We start from the raw sequence: 16508 nt of genomic DNA, 5'->3' as shown, positions 1-16508 counted from the left end.
CAGAGAAGTGAATATAGATGTATAATTAATTAATTTAAAAAATTACAAACAATTAACAGCAATCACTTCCCAAAACTTATAGAGATAGGCATACAGTTTGTCTGATTAAGATTAGAAAGATGGCATAGAGTTTCACATGATTCGAAATAGACTATCAAAATTTGAACCTACTGTAGCATGGGTTAAAATTGGTATGGTTAGTGTCAATGGCATGAGAAGCAAAGCTTGAACCTTGTTTCTTATGCCATCCCTTATCAATTCATAAAAATAGGTATTATCAAAAGCCTTATGCACAGCGCATGCACAATTTGTTCTTCTGGGTCTCTTTTATTAGAATTAAATAAATTAAAACACTATTATTTAATGGATACAGCAAAAACCTCGATACAGAAAATAACTGATAATTGTCATCCCTCTCCCAGAATTGCAATCTGATGTTAAAAAGAGCAGCAAACCCTACCTTAAAGGAAGATATGAACAAAGAGCAAGGACCTTTTGCAGATATAATTTGTATACTAGCTTCAAACTAGCTAGAAAGTTGTCATCTTTCTTGCTGCATATCAAAGATACATCATCACCACTATCTTTGCCTGGTATTTATCATATATCCTATTTTTTTTTCTTGATTACTTTGAACAGACTTGCCATTCTGTTACTATTAGAATTCAAGATCAGGATTACATAAGATTTTTGAAATCTGAAGGTCCAGGCCTTGTTTCTCCTGCAATCAGCACTAGACATAGACTTCGCTGGAACTTTACCAAGATGGTACACTACAGTAGGCTCAAATTTGATCATCTATTTTTCGAATTGATGATGCCCTATGCCACTTATTTCTAAGTTTTGGGAAGCGATTGCTGTTAATTGTTTATAATTTTTTAAATTAATTAATTATACATCTATACCCATGTGCCTGAACTATAATAGTGTTTCTTCCTACTGCAGAGCTGTGACCAAGACACATGATATTATATGCATGCTGTATGACTCATTCTTATATTCATAATTTAAATGTTGCTACTAATTCTTCTGCCTTCTTCATGAATGAAGCTCATGACATATTGAGTGAAATATATAGCAGTAATAAATTCTATTTAGTTTTCTCTTACATGTGTGAAGTCATTATTTAAACATTATACTAGAACATTATAGAATGTGTGAGCAGAGTTAATCTCAGGTGGTATGATCCCATAAACAGAATGGAAGGGGAAAAATTAGTAAAGTAAGTATTTGATGCTAGGATTGGTAAGAAAAAAGACCAAGTGAAAGAAAATATCTAGTGGAAGTGCCTTGGAAGAAGTGCACAGAAGTGCCTTGGAAGACTGAAATATGGAATGTGACAATACTGAAATTCTGACAGATAAGAGATTAATTTGAAAGATAATGTCAATAGAAAGCTAGTGATAACGTAAACTATCATAGTATCCTGTACATTGAAAAAGGCCTGGATTCGATTCCTGTGTGACAAGAGGAATCCTTATATGGGTTTTTTCAACTGAAGGTGAGTTAGCCGATCTCATAAGGAGGTAACAGGTTCTTTTTTCTTTTTTTTCTCCTGGAAACTCATATCTTTCATCCCACGTACAGACAAATTGGCCATCAGAACACACACACTAATTTACAGAAAAAAATACTATTGTTGATGATGGTGGGTGGTAGATGACATTGACGGTAGTAATGTTGAAGTAGGAGAATTAAGTAGTACTGGAGATGGTGAGATGTATGTAGCAAAGCAGAGTGCCCTCTTGCGACGAGTCCTTGGACTCCTGGAGGCGTCACATAATAATAATAATATATCAGTAATTTGATGCTGACAATGATATGCATATTTGAAAGAACAACCTAATAATTCACAAGAGATATGGCTGGTATGGTTGGCCGAATGGTTAGTGTATCTGCTCTCCGGCCAAAAAGGCTGCAGGTTTGAATCCCACCATGGGTATGAATGTTTGCGATTGTCTGTGAAATTGCTGGTGGTCGTGAGTGGTAGATACCATTAGTGTAGATGCAATTCGTTGTAGTTGGTTGATTGAGTGGTGGAGATAGATAGTGGTAGAAAAGTTGCCCTCCCTCATTGAGTCTTTGTACTCCCTGTAGGTGTCACATAATAATAATAATATTATTATTTAATATATTGCAAAATGTCTAATGCAAGTTAATAAGCAAAAAGCAAAACCAGAACACTAAATAGAAATTTATTACTGTAAACTTCATAGGATACTAATGTACATATAGGTTTCTGTGGTTAAGCAGTTCTAAGAAGTTTTCGGTATTGAAGTCACATTGTAATATAAATAAGGAGTCTATTAAAATTAAGCAATAAAAAACCCAACAGTTTTGTGCATCGTAAGACTTACATCATCAGAGGAAGTGGTACATAAAAGTTATACACAACAAAAGCCCATTAACAATTAATTACACATATTAGATGTTTTTGATAACGTCACAACTGTTAAATATAATTGATAAACCAGAATACAAATGATAAATTCATTATTGTATGCATGTTGGAACAGTGATACTATTGGAAGCACATTTATATTTCATCAAAAAATAGATAGAAAATTTAAAACGTGAATGCTTAAATTAAAATTAGATCCCCCCCCCCCATGTCACATGTCTATTTCAGTAATTGGCACTGCCATTTAATGAAGTAGTTTAACATAACCAGTTTTATATAACATTTCAATGTTGAGAGCAATAGGTCAAAATTTGATTTAACTGTCTAAAAATCACTTATTCAGATGGAGAAGTAAAATAAAACAAAACATGATTTAGGCTTGTTTGATAGAAATCCAAATTGCCTGTTTTATTTTACTTCTCAATCTGAATAAAAGATTTTAACTTTGAATGAAATGATAGAATAATATGGCTGAGATTTAAATGACTTACTCGAACATATATCATTCACATTTGCTTCAAATTAAAGATTATGACAAATTTGTCTGACGTGATATATTTAATAAACTATCACATACATTAAAATTAAGTTAGAATTTGTGGGCTATATTATATTGCCAATGAAAAAATGAAAATACTTACTAGAAAAATTTCGAGTTGCTAACATAGTTGTTAGAATGGCCCCCTGTAATGTTTAATCAGACTCGTTTAAAAAAGGGCTGACAACTCAGAAAAAAATAAATATTGGGAGAGCAATGAACTGAGGACAATAATCACAGTGAGTCATATGACATTCTTATACTACACTCTCCCCAGTTCCAGAAGGTGTGTTCATTGTTTGGAATATTAAAGATTAGGATTTGGGAAGAGAAATGTTCAGATAGGAGATAAAATTGCAAATAACAGGCAATGTAATGATTAATCTTAGATGATGTCCAATATTAGTTGGAAGGTTATAATGAATATTGGGACAATCAACTTCTTGACTTTTTTTTAAATGTAAGGCAGGAATTCAGTAATCAAAAAATTGGTAAATATGCAAATAATGGACATTTAGAATGACTTATTTTTGAATGTTAGGTAAGAGATTAGAAAAGTCACATATCAGAAGTCATTTAACTCACTGTTGCTTTTCTGTAGAAATGCTAAAAATTATTAAAACATTATGAGCAAAACACTATGCAAGTCCAAGCATATTTAACTTTTATTAATTTAAAAATATCAGAAAGAAAACATTTATAATTTATTATTTATTGTAAAGAGATCATTGTTATGGCAAAAATAACTAATTTCAAAGAGGAGAAATAATAATAATAATATGATTCAGGCCTCCATGGAGTCACAAGACTCATCGTGGGAGGCCTGCTCTAGAAAACACAAAGCCTATCATACTGCTCAAACTCATTAGTTTAGTGCTCTCACCACTCCATCAAGCAATGCATACCCATGCAAAGAAACAACTCCTCACCCTCTTGCTGATTACTTCCTTTTGCAACTTCAAGGGATGAGCCCTAGTTCTTGCTCCTTCCCCTTTTTCCACCAAACATAACAACTTCCAAATGTGAACCCTGTAACTACCTCTCAATAGTTTAAATGTCCCAACCATATCACCACTCCTACTTCTATCTACCAAACTCTGCAGTCCACATTCCCTCAGCCTATCTTCATAACTAACATTGCACTGTCCTGATACCATCTTTGTTATCTGCCTCTGTGCTCTTTACACAGTTAATTTATCCACTTCAAATCCTGGGGAACAAATCTGAACTCAATAGTCCAGGTGCAGTCTGATAGGACTTTATTCGATGGAATGACAACTCTTTTATCTCTGCTGGTTAGTGTCCTTCTCAGCATTGCAGAAATCCTCTGGGTTACCTTCACCACCTTTGTAATAAGCTCCCTGAATTTCAGACATCCATCAATCATCACCAGCAAATCCCTTGTCTCCTGCACTTCCTCCAACAGAGTATGCAGTCTCCTATTGCAGTATACCAAACTTCAAGACTTTACATTTAGCTGAATTAAACTGAACCTCCATTAATTTGCCCATCTGTCCATTTTATTCAAATCCTCTTGAAGGGTTATCAAATCTGCACTATTACTAATAACCATTCCTAGCTTCACATCATTTGAAAACAACTGAATATCCCCTTGCAATCCATTGATATTGTCATTGATATAAAGATTAAACAACACAGATCTCAATCCGATTAAGTTTAATCGGATTAATTAATAATTAATCCAAACTCATGTACTGCATTTAATTATTGGCTTATCATGTGGCACCCTATCAAATGCTTTTGTAAAATCAGAGCACACATATGTGCAGATGCCACCTTTCTTTGAACTTTGAGGGAAGAATGGAATTATACAGACGGGACGTATTGCATTTGAATGGCTTTGGACTCAGAGCATTGAAGAAACTGGCTAGACGTAAGTGCAGTGTGTGATTAAAGCACAATATTATCAGAAGAAAGAGATGAAGTAAAAGATCAGGAGAGTGGTAATGAAGATCGAAAAGTGTTGGCAATTGAAATTAGTGTGAGAGATGAAGAGAGACTGTGAATGGTAGAGTCACAGGGAAAAGCAAGGAGGGGGGGGAAACCAGGTGGACAGGGAGATATGGAATAGGAAGTGTGGATATTGGAAGTAGTAGCGAATGTATGTTGAAAGTTTTTTCACTTTGTAATACTATAAAATAAAAATGCCAAGAAATTATTTGCACATGATGTCACTCTATAATGAGCTTAATCTCTGTAAAGATTGTTTTTATATTCCGAGTATTTAATATTATTACACAAGGGTTCAATTCCGATTGGTGCAATGACTTAAATGCTTCTTTTAGAATCCTTCTTTCAAAATCACTAACTCAAGACCAAATGCAAAAATATACACATATTTAATAAAACTAAAACAATATATACATTAAAATAAAATTACATAAATAACATGTCCTTCTGATCCTTACAAACAATACTATATCCTTCTGTTTCTATTGCTATTAGGATATCATCTTCATTCATCCATGTTTCACTTATTCCAATGATTTTTTGGTGAATAAACTCAATCAATGAAACCATTTCATCTCCCTTATTTCTGATACTTCTGGCATTCATTTTTAGGTCTACAACCAGTCCTATATGAGCCACTTGTTGGTTGTGATTTCCCCACCACACCTGCCCTTTCCCAATCATCTTTATCACCACTTGCCACATTATCTGCTCCGTCTCAACTTCCCCACCCATAACACAATATACTCCATCTCCATACACACTTTCACTGCTACTTTCAACATCCACTCTCACTATGCTATGTCACCCTGTCCACCAGGGCTCCCCCTCCCATTTCAATGTTCCTCTTGCATTCCCATTCTCTCTTCATCTCTCACACTTCTACTGTTTCTACTGCCAAGCACTTCTGCCTCTTCTATATAACTCTCCTGATCTTTCACTCAGTCTATAACCAGTCCTGCACAAACGACTTTTTTTTTTTGTTGTTGTGATGTCCCCACCCACCTGCCCAATCACCTTTATCTTAATAAGAAGTTACGAAAGGAAACTGTGAGCAAGAGGGCAAGGAGTGGTTTCTTTGCATGGAGGGTGGTTGAACCATGGAATGCATTGCCTGATACAGTGGTGAGAGCGAGAACGGTCAATGAGTTTAAGGAGTGGTATGATAGACATTGTGTTTCCTAGGAGGGACCTCCCACAATGAGTCTTTTGACTCCATGGAGGCCTGAATAATAATAATAATTAACACATATGTCTGCTTGGTCTCAACCCCACTTACTCCCATTCCAATGCATTCCATTTCTATGCTGATCATCCCCATACATACATTCACTACTACTTCCAACATTCATTCTCCCTATGTCATGTCTCCCTCTCTACCCAGGCTCTTCCCATTTTCCTGTTCCTCTTGAATTCCTGTTCCCTCTTCATCTCTTACACTACTACTGTTTCCATTGCCACTCTCCTGATCTTTCACTTCATCTCTTCTGATCTCTTGATTGCATCAATTCTCTCTCTCTCTCTCTTTCACACACACACACACACACACACACACACACACACACACACACACACACACACACACACACACACACACACACAATGCTTCCATCTAGCAACAGTTTCTCCAGTTCACTCACTCCAAAGCCATTCAAAGTGCAATTCATTGCAACGATAGAATTCCATTCTTTCCTCAAATGCATGCCATTTCACAAATTACACTCCCTTCTCCTCATACAGCTCCATTTATAATACCATTCATGATTCTTGCTCTCCATATCTTTATATATTGAAAGATATACCATTATCTTTCAATCACCTCAATAACCTAATGATATTCACTCTTGCATTCTCCTTATGCCCACTTAAATCATTTGTCTCTACAACCACCATTAATTCACCTTGCTTATTTCTCCTCATGTCCAAAGCATGAATTATCTTGCTCATTCTCTCTCTCTCTCTCTCTCCCTCCCCTCCTGGATAGCGGGCCTTATGGACTCTCTCATATGAATGAAAAAATAAGAGTGGGGAGTGTCGATGGCTTGAATGATTGTGAAGTTTTCAGAGATTGTCTTGATTGGGAGGATAAATGGCAAGCAAGAGTGGCTAACTTGCAGAGAGAGAGAGAGAGATGAGCTGAAAGACGAGGTGGAATGTCTCAAGAATGAGATGAGAAGTTGAGAAGTATGAAAGATGAGATTAGGAGAATGGAAGAGATGAATGCAGGGCGAATCAAATTAGGAGTGAGAGAGAGTTATGGGAATAATAGACGAGGAGACAATAGAAACTGTAGAGGAGAGGGAATGAGAGAGAGATGAGAATGATAGAAGAGGAGAGAATAGAAACAGTAGAAGACAAGGAATGAGAGAGAGAATTATGGAAATAATGTTAAATGACTGACAGCATTTAAAAAGGAGAGAATAGAAACAGTTGAAGAGAGGGAATGATAGAATGTTAATGGAATGATAGAAGAGATGATGGAAACAGTCAGAGAGAAGGCATGATAGAAGAGGACAGAATGGAAAGAATGGAAACAGTCGGAGAAAGGGAATGAGAAGAATGTGAGGGAGAGCTAGAACCAGGAATAGAGTGATGCCAGGAGAGCAGGTAAGTAGGGGAACATGGAGAGAAAAGGTTAGATTTAACCTTAACCCAGTCCTGAAGATACTTTCAGGCGCAAACTTTGTTTGCTCACACTTGGATAAAGGATTAAACTAAATTTATTATTATCAGATATCATTCTATTAAGAAAATTTAATAGATTGCTAAAGCAGGATCTACCTTTAACAAAACCATGTTGGCTTCTATAGAGTATCATATCCTGATCCACCCATTCTTGAATTTTGTCTTTAACCAACTTTTCCAATACTTTTACCACTACTCCTGAGATGGTGATTGGCCTGTAATTAACTACTGCAGTTTAAGAGCCACTTTTATTCAAAGGAACTACTTTGCCTTCCTTCCACTCCCAATGGACCATACCAGACTTCAAACTCAAGTTAAATAACCAAGTAAGGGGCGTTGACAATTCCTTTGCACATTCACGCAACACCCGGGCTGATATTCCATCTAAACCTACAGCAGTGTTTGCATTTAAATTTTGCAATATATTAAGTACCTCTGATTTCTTAACTTCAATTCTCATATTAGTTATTGCTATTGGTACAGTCCTCACTTGGGTGATAGATTTTTGAAAAGTGATCACTCAGTAACTCAACTATTACATCTGATTTTGTCAACTCAATACCATCAGCACCCACTAAAGTTATCCTTCCGAAGTCATTCTTCCTTTTACTTGCACATAGTGGAAGAACTCTTTGGGATTACCCTTGATCTCATTGGCTAAAGTCTTCTCATAATCTGATTTAGCTTTTCTTACTATGCTGGTAACCTTCCTAGCTTGAGTCTTGTACTGCTCATGGGTGTACTGATTGCATTTCTCCTTGTACATTCTCCACAACATTTTCTTTTTTTGTAGATCAAGTTTGATACTACTACTCATCCATCTAACACCCACCTTGTTTGTCTTCCTGACCATGGGGACACAATCTGATATTGCTTTCCTCAGATACCTGCTGATTTTATCCCCATGCACTGCTAACATCTTTCCCCTGCAATATGTTCTGCCATGGGATGGCTGCAAGCTCACTCCGAAGCTTGTTATAATTACCTAACCTTAGTTCCGTATATACCCCTTCTTAACAGAAAAATCCACCGATTCTGCAACCTCCCAAGTCAATACCACATGATCGCTTTCACCAATTGGAGGTAACAAGGACACCTTACTTATGCATATATCCTCTGAACCAATAACCAGGTCCAACACTCTCACCCCACGTGTCCCTTCAGTTATGTGCTGTTTCAAGTAATTATCTCGTAGATGATGTATGAACTCCATTTCTTTTTTGCTACGTGATAATTCCTCCTTCCAAATGATATCACCATAAGTAAAATCCCCCATAATAATCACTAAACCTGCACTCATTGCACTAATTTGCTGATGCATGAATTCAATATCTCCCCTTGTATCCCCTGGCCTACAGCAGCATCCAACTGTATATTTGGTTGCTCCCACTGTTTTCTATCTTCTCTATCCTCCCTGAAAATACTGTACCCATCATATTGAATTCCAGTGACCACATCTTCTGCTGACAGCCAAGTTTCACTAATGTCTACAACTTTTGGTGAGATTGCACTGACTAATGCCAAAAATTCTTCTCTCTTATTTCGAATGCTTCTTGCATTGGTATACAAAAATTGCAGATTCCCTCTAGTTCTTGTACCGGCTTTAGAACTGATTTACAAGTCACTAATTTCAGTAGTCCCATGCCAATTTTTATCCCCTCTCTTCTGCAATTTATTCTGCGAATAAGAATCAATAAATATACAATCACTGCTAAAGTTTCTCTCTCTTACACTCAACCTTTTCAATATTAGTTTCCCTGCCCAATTACTTCAACTTGTTCAATGAACAGTAACTTCTTCAATCGCTTATGTCCTTCCATGTTCAGATGCAGCCCATTTCTAGCATACAACTGTCTTTTTCCTTCAAACACACTCCAGACATCAACAAATTCCAGACCTCTTTTTTTTTGCACATTCTTGCAATCATATCATTCATTATCATCGCTCGTCTACTTAACTCATAATTTTCAAAATGAGGCAGCACACACACACACTATCCTCCCATTGACACTTTTCCTCTTCACAATATCTAACAATATTCTTAAATCTTTTGCTACCCGATTTATACCACCTTGGTATAAATCGGGTAGCCTCGGTGACTTGTATATCAGTTCTATATTTAGAACTGATATACAAGTCGCCAATTTATACCATTCAGGTCATTTGTACCCACCATAACCATCGTCTTGTCTGCATCATGCCTTCTCTTTATTGCTAAAGCCACTCTTTCTATTGTCCCACCAGCCAAGCACTCCTTAGGCATACCACACTCCATACCCTTAATCATAGAATCACTATATATCTTACCACTCTTAACTTCATTCAAGTCCACACAAGGTCTCATTTTCTATGCTATTCAGATGACTCTCCCAGTTTCATTACTCAATGCTCTTTTACTTACCCCCCCCCCACTCTCACGACATCTCGTTTCTTCTAGACCTCTTGTGGTTTTATTTTGTTGACTCCCAATTATTCCCATCCTATTTATTACTGCATCATTCACTAAAGACTCACCCATACGTAATCCTGTTCTAGTTACTTCATCTAAAGTAATCTCTATAGTCCTAATTTCTCTGTTTAACACATTAAATTCAGTTTTAACTTCCAGTATCTCCTTATTGAGCACTTCCAATTCCTCATGCAGAAGATGAAGGTCATTTTTCATTTTCATGAACTCCCGCCAAAGTTCTTCCGTGATGGTCCCGATGTCAGCTTCCGCTCCTAAATGCTCCAGCCTTTCCCGACACTTCTCACATACGTCAACATTTTCGTTCTTCTCATTTAGCCAGACTGACCACAGATTCTTCACATTCTTCGGCATATACATGTAGCAGTTTCCGCAATGCATCCACTGCGAAAAATCTATCGCTGAGACATCCTTTTGTGTAGAAGCAGAAGTCCTGCGCACCGCTGACATATGGTTCTTGTTGGACACCATCTTTGCACGTTGAAGCAGTGAAACAAATGGCAGCGAAAACACAATATATACACCACAGTTCCAAACAATAACACCACTGAAGGACACTTGTATCTAACTGATGTACAACTGCAGCACAATTCAAGACAAAAAACCACTCTATATTTAAATTTAAAACACGTTTTCTAGCCTAACTAAACATGACCGCCACATTCACCAAGGACAAAACTAATACGGTAGGAATCAGCTGAATAAATTTATATGGAATAAGAAATAAATTAGTCAAAACACTAAATTAGTTTATAAGACAGTGTTCAAACCGATTTAACTTATGGATATGAGAACTGGGTTAGAAATAAAACACTTCATCAAATATTGGAGACCTCTGATATGAGAGTTCTTGGAGTGAACAGAAAGCATCAATGGCAGTATCACATTAAAAATGAGGATATTAGGAAAGAACTTGCCATTTTTAGCATTCAGGAATGTGTCAGTAGAGTTAATCTCAGGTGGTATGGTCACATAAAGAGAATGGGAGAGGAAACATTAGCAAAACAAATGTCAGGTTGGCAGGAAAAGATCCAGAGGAAGACCAAGATGTAAATGGATTGATTCAGTAAAAAAATGTCTTAAAAGATGGAAATATAAGATCTGAAAACATTGGAATCTTGACAGATAACAGATTAATTTGGAGGAAAATTGTGGATCAGAAGTTAGTAATGATGTAACTTTTTCAAATAGTACTATCATAATTACCCTCTGCACCTCCTGAGTGTATATATCAAGAATTTGATGATGATGACAATTCCCAAAGCCAAAAATCATGCAATATTGCCAATTATTATGCAAAATAGTACTTCTCTTTTCCAGAGCTCTTTACTAACACCATCGTCATCTCGTCTGAACAATTTAGGTATAGGCTTTTTTATGTCCTGTTCTGAAGATGAGGTTGATCTTTCCATCATAATTTTGGATGTCCATGGTCTCTTCTTCCTGTAGGTATATATTCTAGTGCTAATTTATGAATCCTGTTATTCTTCATTCTTTCTATGTGTTGTAGCCAAATTTGCTGGTATTCTTCTATTTTTTGTATGATGTTTTTTGTATCTAATCGTTCTCTTATTTCTATGTTTTTCTTTTTATCTAATCTAGTGAGTCCTCCAATCTCTGTCTATTTCTTTGTTTTAGGATCCAGGTTTCACTTCCAAATTTGACAGACAAATGACTAAAGAAACTTAATTGAGTTTCTTTAGTCATTTGTTTTCCAAAATTTCTTTTAATTATGCCATTCATCCTATTGGAAATTTGTAGTCCTACTTCCAATTGTGAATCAGTATTGTATTGGAAGATTATATTTCCTAAATATTTGAATTACATAACTTGTTCTATTATTTTATAATTAAGCATAATTTTGACTCTTTGAATGGTGTTTCCACACATTGGCATAGCTTTTGTTTTTGTTTAAGAGATTTTCATTTTAAATCTTTTTGCTGTTTCATTTAGATAGATAGTTGCAATTTGGAGTTTATCTTCTGAATTTGAAATCAGTACTTGATCATCTGCATAAAGTATTGTATTTAACTGTATTTTAATTTTTAATTTAATTCCATATTTGACAGTTATTTTCCATTCTTTTAGGATTCTGTTCATATAAATGTTGAATAGAATCGGGGGTAAGCCACAGCCTTGTCTTACTCCTTTATTTCCCAGATGAGTCTCTGAGTTCTTACTCCCAGATGAGTCTTTGGCTCCATGAGGTCTTGGGGTAATAAAAATAATAATATTTATAGTTACAGGTTCTGATAATGTTCCATCTGCAAATTTGATGCAAAATTGTTTCTCTGTATAGACTTTTTATTGCTTTAATTAACTGAAGAGGTATTTTATCGTCTTGTAATATTTTCCAGAGTAGATTTCTGTTCAAGTTATGATAAGCTTTTTCATAATCAATATAGAAGGAAAGGAGGCAAGTTAAATTCTTTTCTTTTTTCTATGATCTATTGCACTGTGAAAGAGGCATCTATGAATCTTCCCCCTCTTCTAAAACCACACTGTTCTTCTTTTAAGTAACTTTCTAAATAAATTTCTTTCCTAACATTACCATACCTTATTCCAGGATTTCCCAAACTTCTTGCTAAAGTGAGCCCTAAAGCAAGCAAAATTTTTTTTTGCAGAGTCCTCACAACTCAATCTTTAAAATAAACATGAAAAAAAGGAAGAAATCAATAAACATTCACCATTTTACAATTCAGTGCTCCATAAATTTAAAAAATTTAAGTTCATTTTAATGACTACAGTGCAATTATTGTTTTGAACTGCAGAGTTTTTCAAAGTCTGGTATGATGGATATAACTTGTAGCATCATATGATTTTCTCTATTTATCCAGTTTCTATATTTGGTGAAATTATAACATGCTTCTAATGATTACAATCTTCCATGAAACTTTTTATAGAATACCTCTGAGATAAATTAGAATTTTTCACAAATGATTACTCAAGATTTCTATTGATGGCACTGGCAACACAGTAGAATGAATACAAAGTATGGTAAAGTGAATGGAAAAATCAAAAACCTTAAACTCCGCCCCTAAAATCTCTGGTCAATCTCTTGCTATAAAATTTTACATATCATGCGTGATGGAGGCAAATGGCAATTACCCATGTTAAGGTGTCTACTGTCTCAAAAACTGCTTGAAAAAAAATAGTATAAAACAAACAAATATTGCATTCGATTCATTAATTACAAAAAAATAAAATAAGTGAATGTTTGTAAACAAGATTCACGTATCCCTAGAATTTCAGTTGTGGAGCTGTAGGGCTCCAATAAGTGAATGTTTGTAAACAAGATTCACGGAGCCCTAGAATTTCAGTTGTGGAGCTTTAGGGCTCTGCAGAGCCCACTTTGGGAAACCTTGCCTTATTCAACCAGCAAACATTATACCTTAGACCAGTGCATTCCAAACTTTTCATGTTGGTGACACACTTTTTAGACAAACATAATTTCGCAGCACAGTAATTCAGTCTGATGTGCCTCTCATGGGTCACGTGGTCCGTATTAATGCAGACCATTCAACAGTTGATTTTTGTGTAGTTTCCTCTATAGTCGATACATTTTGTTCATCACAAACGTCACCTTCAGCTTTTCTTTTATTAATTAGAAACTTATCCATTTTATGGGTAATTCAACACCAATTTGAAAAATAAAACTGTGTGAATTTATTGTAACGCTTTAACAGTAACTAAACATAAAATACAAGCACCAGCTCTTCGTTTATTCATGTTGCAGTTAGAATAAACATCAATAATAACATTTGTATGAATAAGTGGTGCACTTTATTTTTATTGGTCGAACGATAATAATACGATAATAAGAACCGAGCAACTACTACATGATAAAAACCACAGGGATGGATTCGGCTGCATTTATTCTCCATTATTTATCGAAATATATTGATATAAAATATTCTTAAAGATTAAAAATAATTAAAAGATAGTTTGTATATATAATTTTGATGGCACTAACTAAAAGTCGTACCGGTACTTTGCAAAATGGATTCCGCTGTGTAAATTTTCAGCGATTATTCTATTTAATGCTTTATGTTCGTGTGACGCACCTTCACACTGCAGCCGACACACTAACGTGTCGCGACACACAGTTTGGGAAGCTCTGCCTTAGACTAATTCATGTTGTTAGCATTCACAATTGGCAATATACTACATCCATATAAGTACACATATTATCACTTCTTTCTTTCTTCATACATCTTCCAGGGGTGGCCTCTTGTTCTTTTTTTCTTTCTTTATTTATTTCTCAACCACCATTCACTTCTATAAATCTCTTTAATACTAATTTTGTACAATCCCCTCATTAAGGTATAAGTATATATCACGCCATCTGCTTTACCACATATCCTTCAAACTTTAATGCAATATATATAATCTTAATATCGCCTCATAACCAACATTTCAAAGTCCTGATATTGTCTTAGTTATTGATCCCTGCAGAATCTCACCACAGTTTCCTCATCAGAATACAAACTAGGTGACTAAATAGACCTTACTCTAAGAGTGATTGGACTTGCTGGAGGGACCCGCATAATAATAATAATAATTTACATACACCCAGGTGTGGATCAAAGTATTGTATGATGATACAGCCATCTCCTTATCTATTCTTGCTGGTGTTCTCCTTTTCATATCAAATGCACTGTGGGGTTTTTGAAATTCTTATAATGTGATCTTGAACACAAAATTTCTGTCAAATACTATCCCCCCCCCCATATCCTGAATTATTATTATTATTGTTCGGGGAAACTCCAAGGAGTCGACAGACTCATCGAGGGAGGCCCTAACATCATGTCTGGAACAACTATTCAACATTCACACAGTATCTATCATATCTTGCCTTGAACTCATTCATGATCGTAGCACTCACAACAGACTCTGGAAGCTTATTCCACTCATTCACCACTCTCCAAGTAAAAAACTTAGCTCTAACACCCTTGTCAACCACGCTCTTGCCCAGCTTCCATGCATGGCCCCTAGTCCTCCCACCACCAGTCATATTTTCAAAAATATCTTCTGGATCAATCTTATAAAAATCCTTCAGTAATTTGAATGTCTCAATCATATCACCCCTCCTTCGCCTATCGTCCAATTTCTGCAACCCACAAATCCTCAACCTATTCTCATAAGGTTCATTCCACAGACCTGCTATCATCTTGGTCACTTGTCTCTGGACCCTCTCCACTTCCTCCCCATCACGGACCCTGGTGCCCATAGCTGGGCACAGAAGTCCAGATGAGGCTTATCAAGGCTCGATACAGAGGAACAACAACTTGTTTGTCTCTGCATGTTAAAGTATTTTTCATAAGCCAAGTGATTTGGTGAGCTGTTTTAGTCACTTTTGCAATGTGCCCCCTAAACTTCAACTCCCTATCCACCAGCACTCTCAAATCCCTGGCCTCATCAATCTCCTGGAGTACGGTTCCACCAATGCGAAAAGAATACTGCTGCTATTCTTTTCACCCCAAAGTGCATAACCTTACACTTTGCCACATTAAACTGACATCCATTTTTCCTAGCCCAGTCCTCCAAACTATCCAAATCATCCTGTAAAATTTTGACATCCTGTGCACTCACAATTGCTCTACCCAACTTTGCATCATCAGCAAACAAGTGAAGACTTCCTCTCAAATCCTTTCCAATATCATTGATGAACAAATTGAAAAGCAGTGGTCCAAGAACAGAGCCCTGCGGCACTCCACTAGTCACTCCACTCTTGAATAAACCACTCTCTGGTATCTCTCCTTCAACCACCCTCCTATCCATCTCACCAAACCTATATCTATCCCCATTTGCTCCAGTTTACTGATTAGGGTTCCATGTGGTATCCTTTCAAAGGCCTTGGCAAGGTCCAGTAGTATCACTGTAAACCCATTACCCCTATCCAGTTCAGCTGTCACTGTGTTATAAAACGTGAGCAAGTTACTGAGGCATGATCTACCCTTCACAAAACCATGTTGTCCCCCATACAATATCCCATTTTCATCTATCCAATCCTGTATTCTTTTCTTGACTAATTTCTCTAAGACCTTGACAATGATTCCTGATATGCAAATCGGTCGGTAATTTACAACAGCAGTCTTGGAACCACCTTTATGCAGTGGAACTATTTTCCCCTCTTTCCACCCGCTCGGGACTAACCCAGCCCAGACCCGAGACTCAAATTAAACAAAATGGTCAAGGGTACTGACAATTCTTTAGCTGCTTCTCGTACTACACGAGTTGGTATACCATCCAATCCCACAGATGTATTGGCATTGAGGTTATGCAATAGACTACTCACCTCCTCTTCATTCACCCTTCATTCACCGTTTTTCTGCAATGTCACCACCTGGATGATATATTCTTGCAAAGTGCTCGTTCGGTAACTCAACTATCTCAACTGATTCAGTTACCTCCCTACCATCGGCATTCTTTAAAATCATTCTGCC

General features: G+C 36.3%; 1 protein-coding gene across 3 annotated transcripts in view; it reads right to left on the bottom strand.

The window, feature by feature from the left end:
* Window positions 1–16508, bottom strand: part of CaMKII (Calcium/calmodulin-dependent protein kinase II) — a 789323-nt gene that overhangs the window by 373299 nt on the left and 399516 nt on the right. For all 3 annotated transcript variants that reach the window (XM_090404176.1, XM_090404177.1, XM_090404178.1), the window contains exon 12: window positions 3043–3085. In XM_090404176.1, the coding sequence (XP_090260302.1) occupies window positions 3043–3085 (43 nt within the window). The remainder of the gene's footprint in view (window positions 1–3042; window positions 3086–16508) is intronic.

This window comes from Typopeltis vanoorti, chromosome 14 (assembly GCF_054136105.1).
Source record: "Typopeltis vanoorti isolate ZY-2024b chromosome 14, IOZ_Tvanoo_1.0, whole genome shotgun sequence".
Taxonomy (NCBI): Eukaryota; Metazoa; Arthropoda; class Arachnida; order Uropygi; family Thelyphonidae; genus Typopeltis; species Typopeltis vanoorti.
The sequence above is the reverse complement of the archived record's forward strand: the minus strand, read 5'-3'. Positions and strand labels throughout refer to the sequence as shown.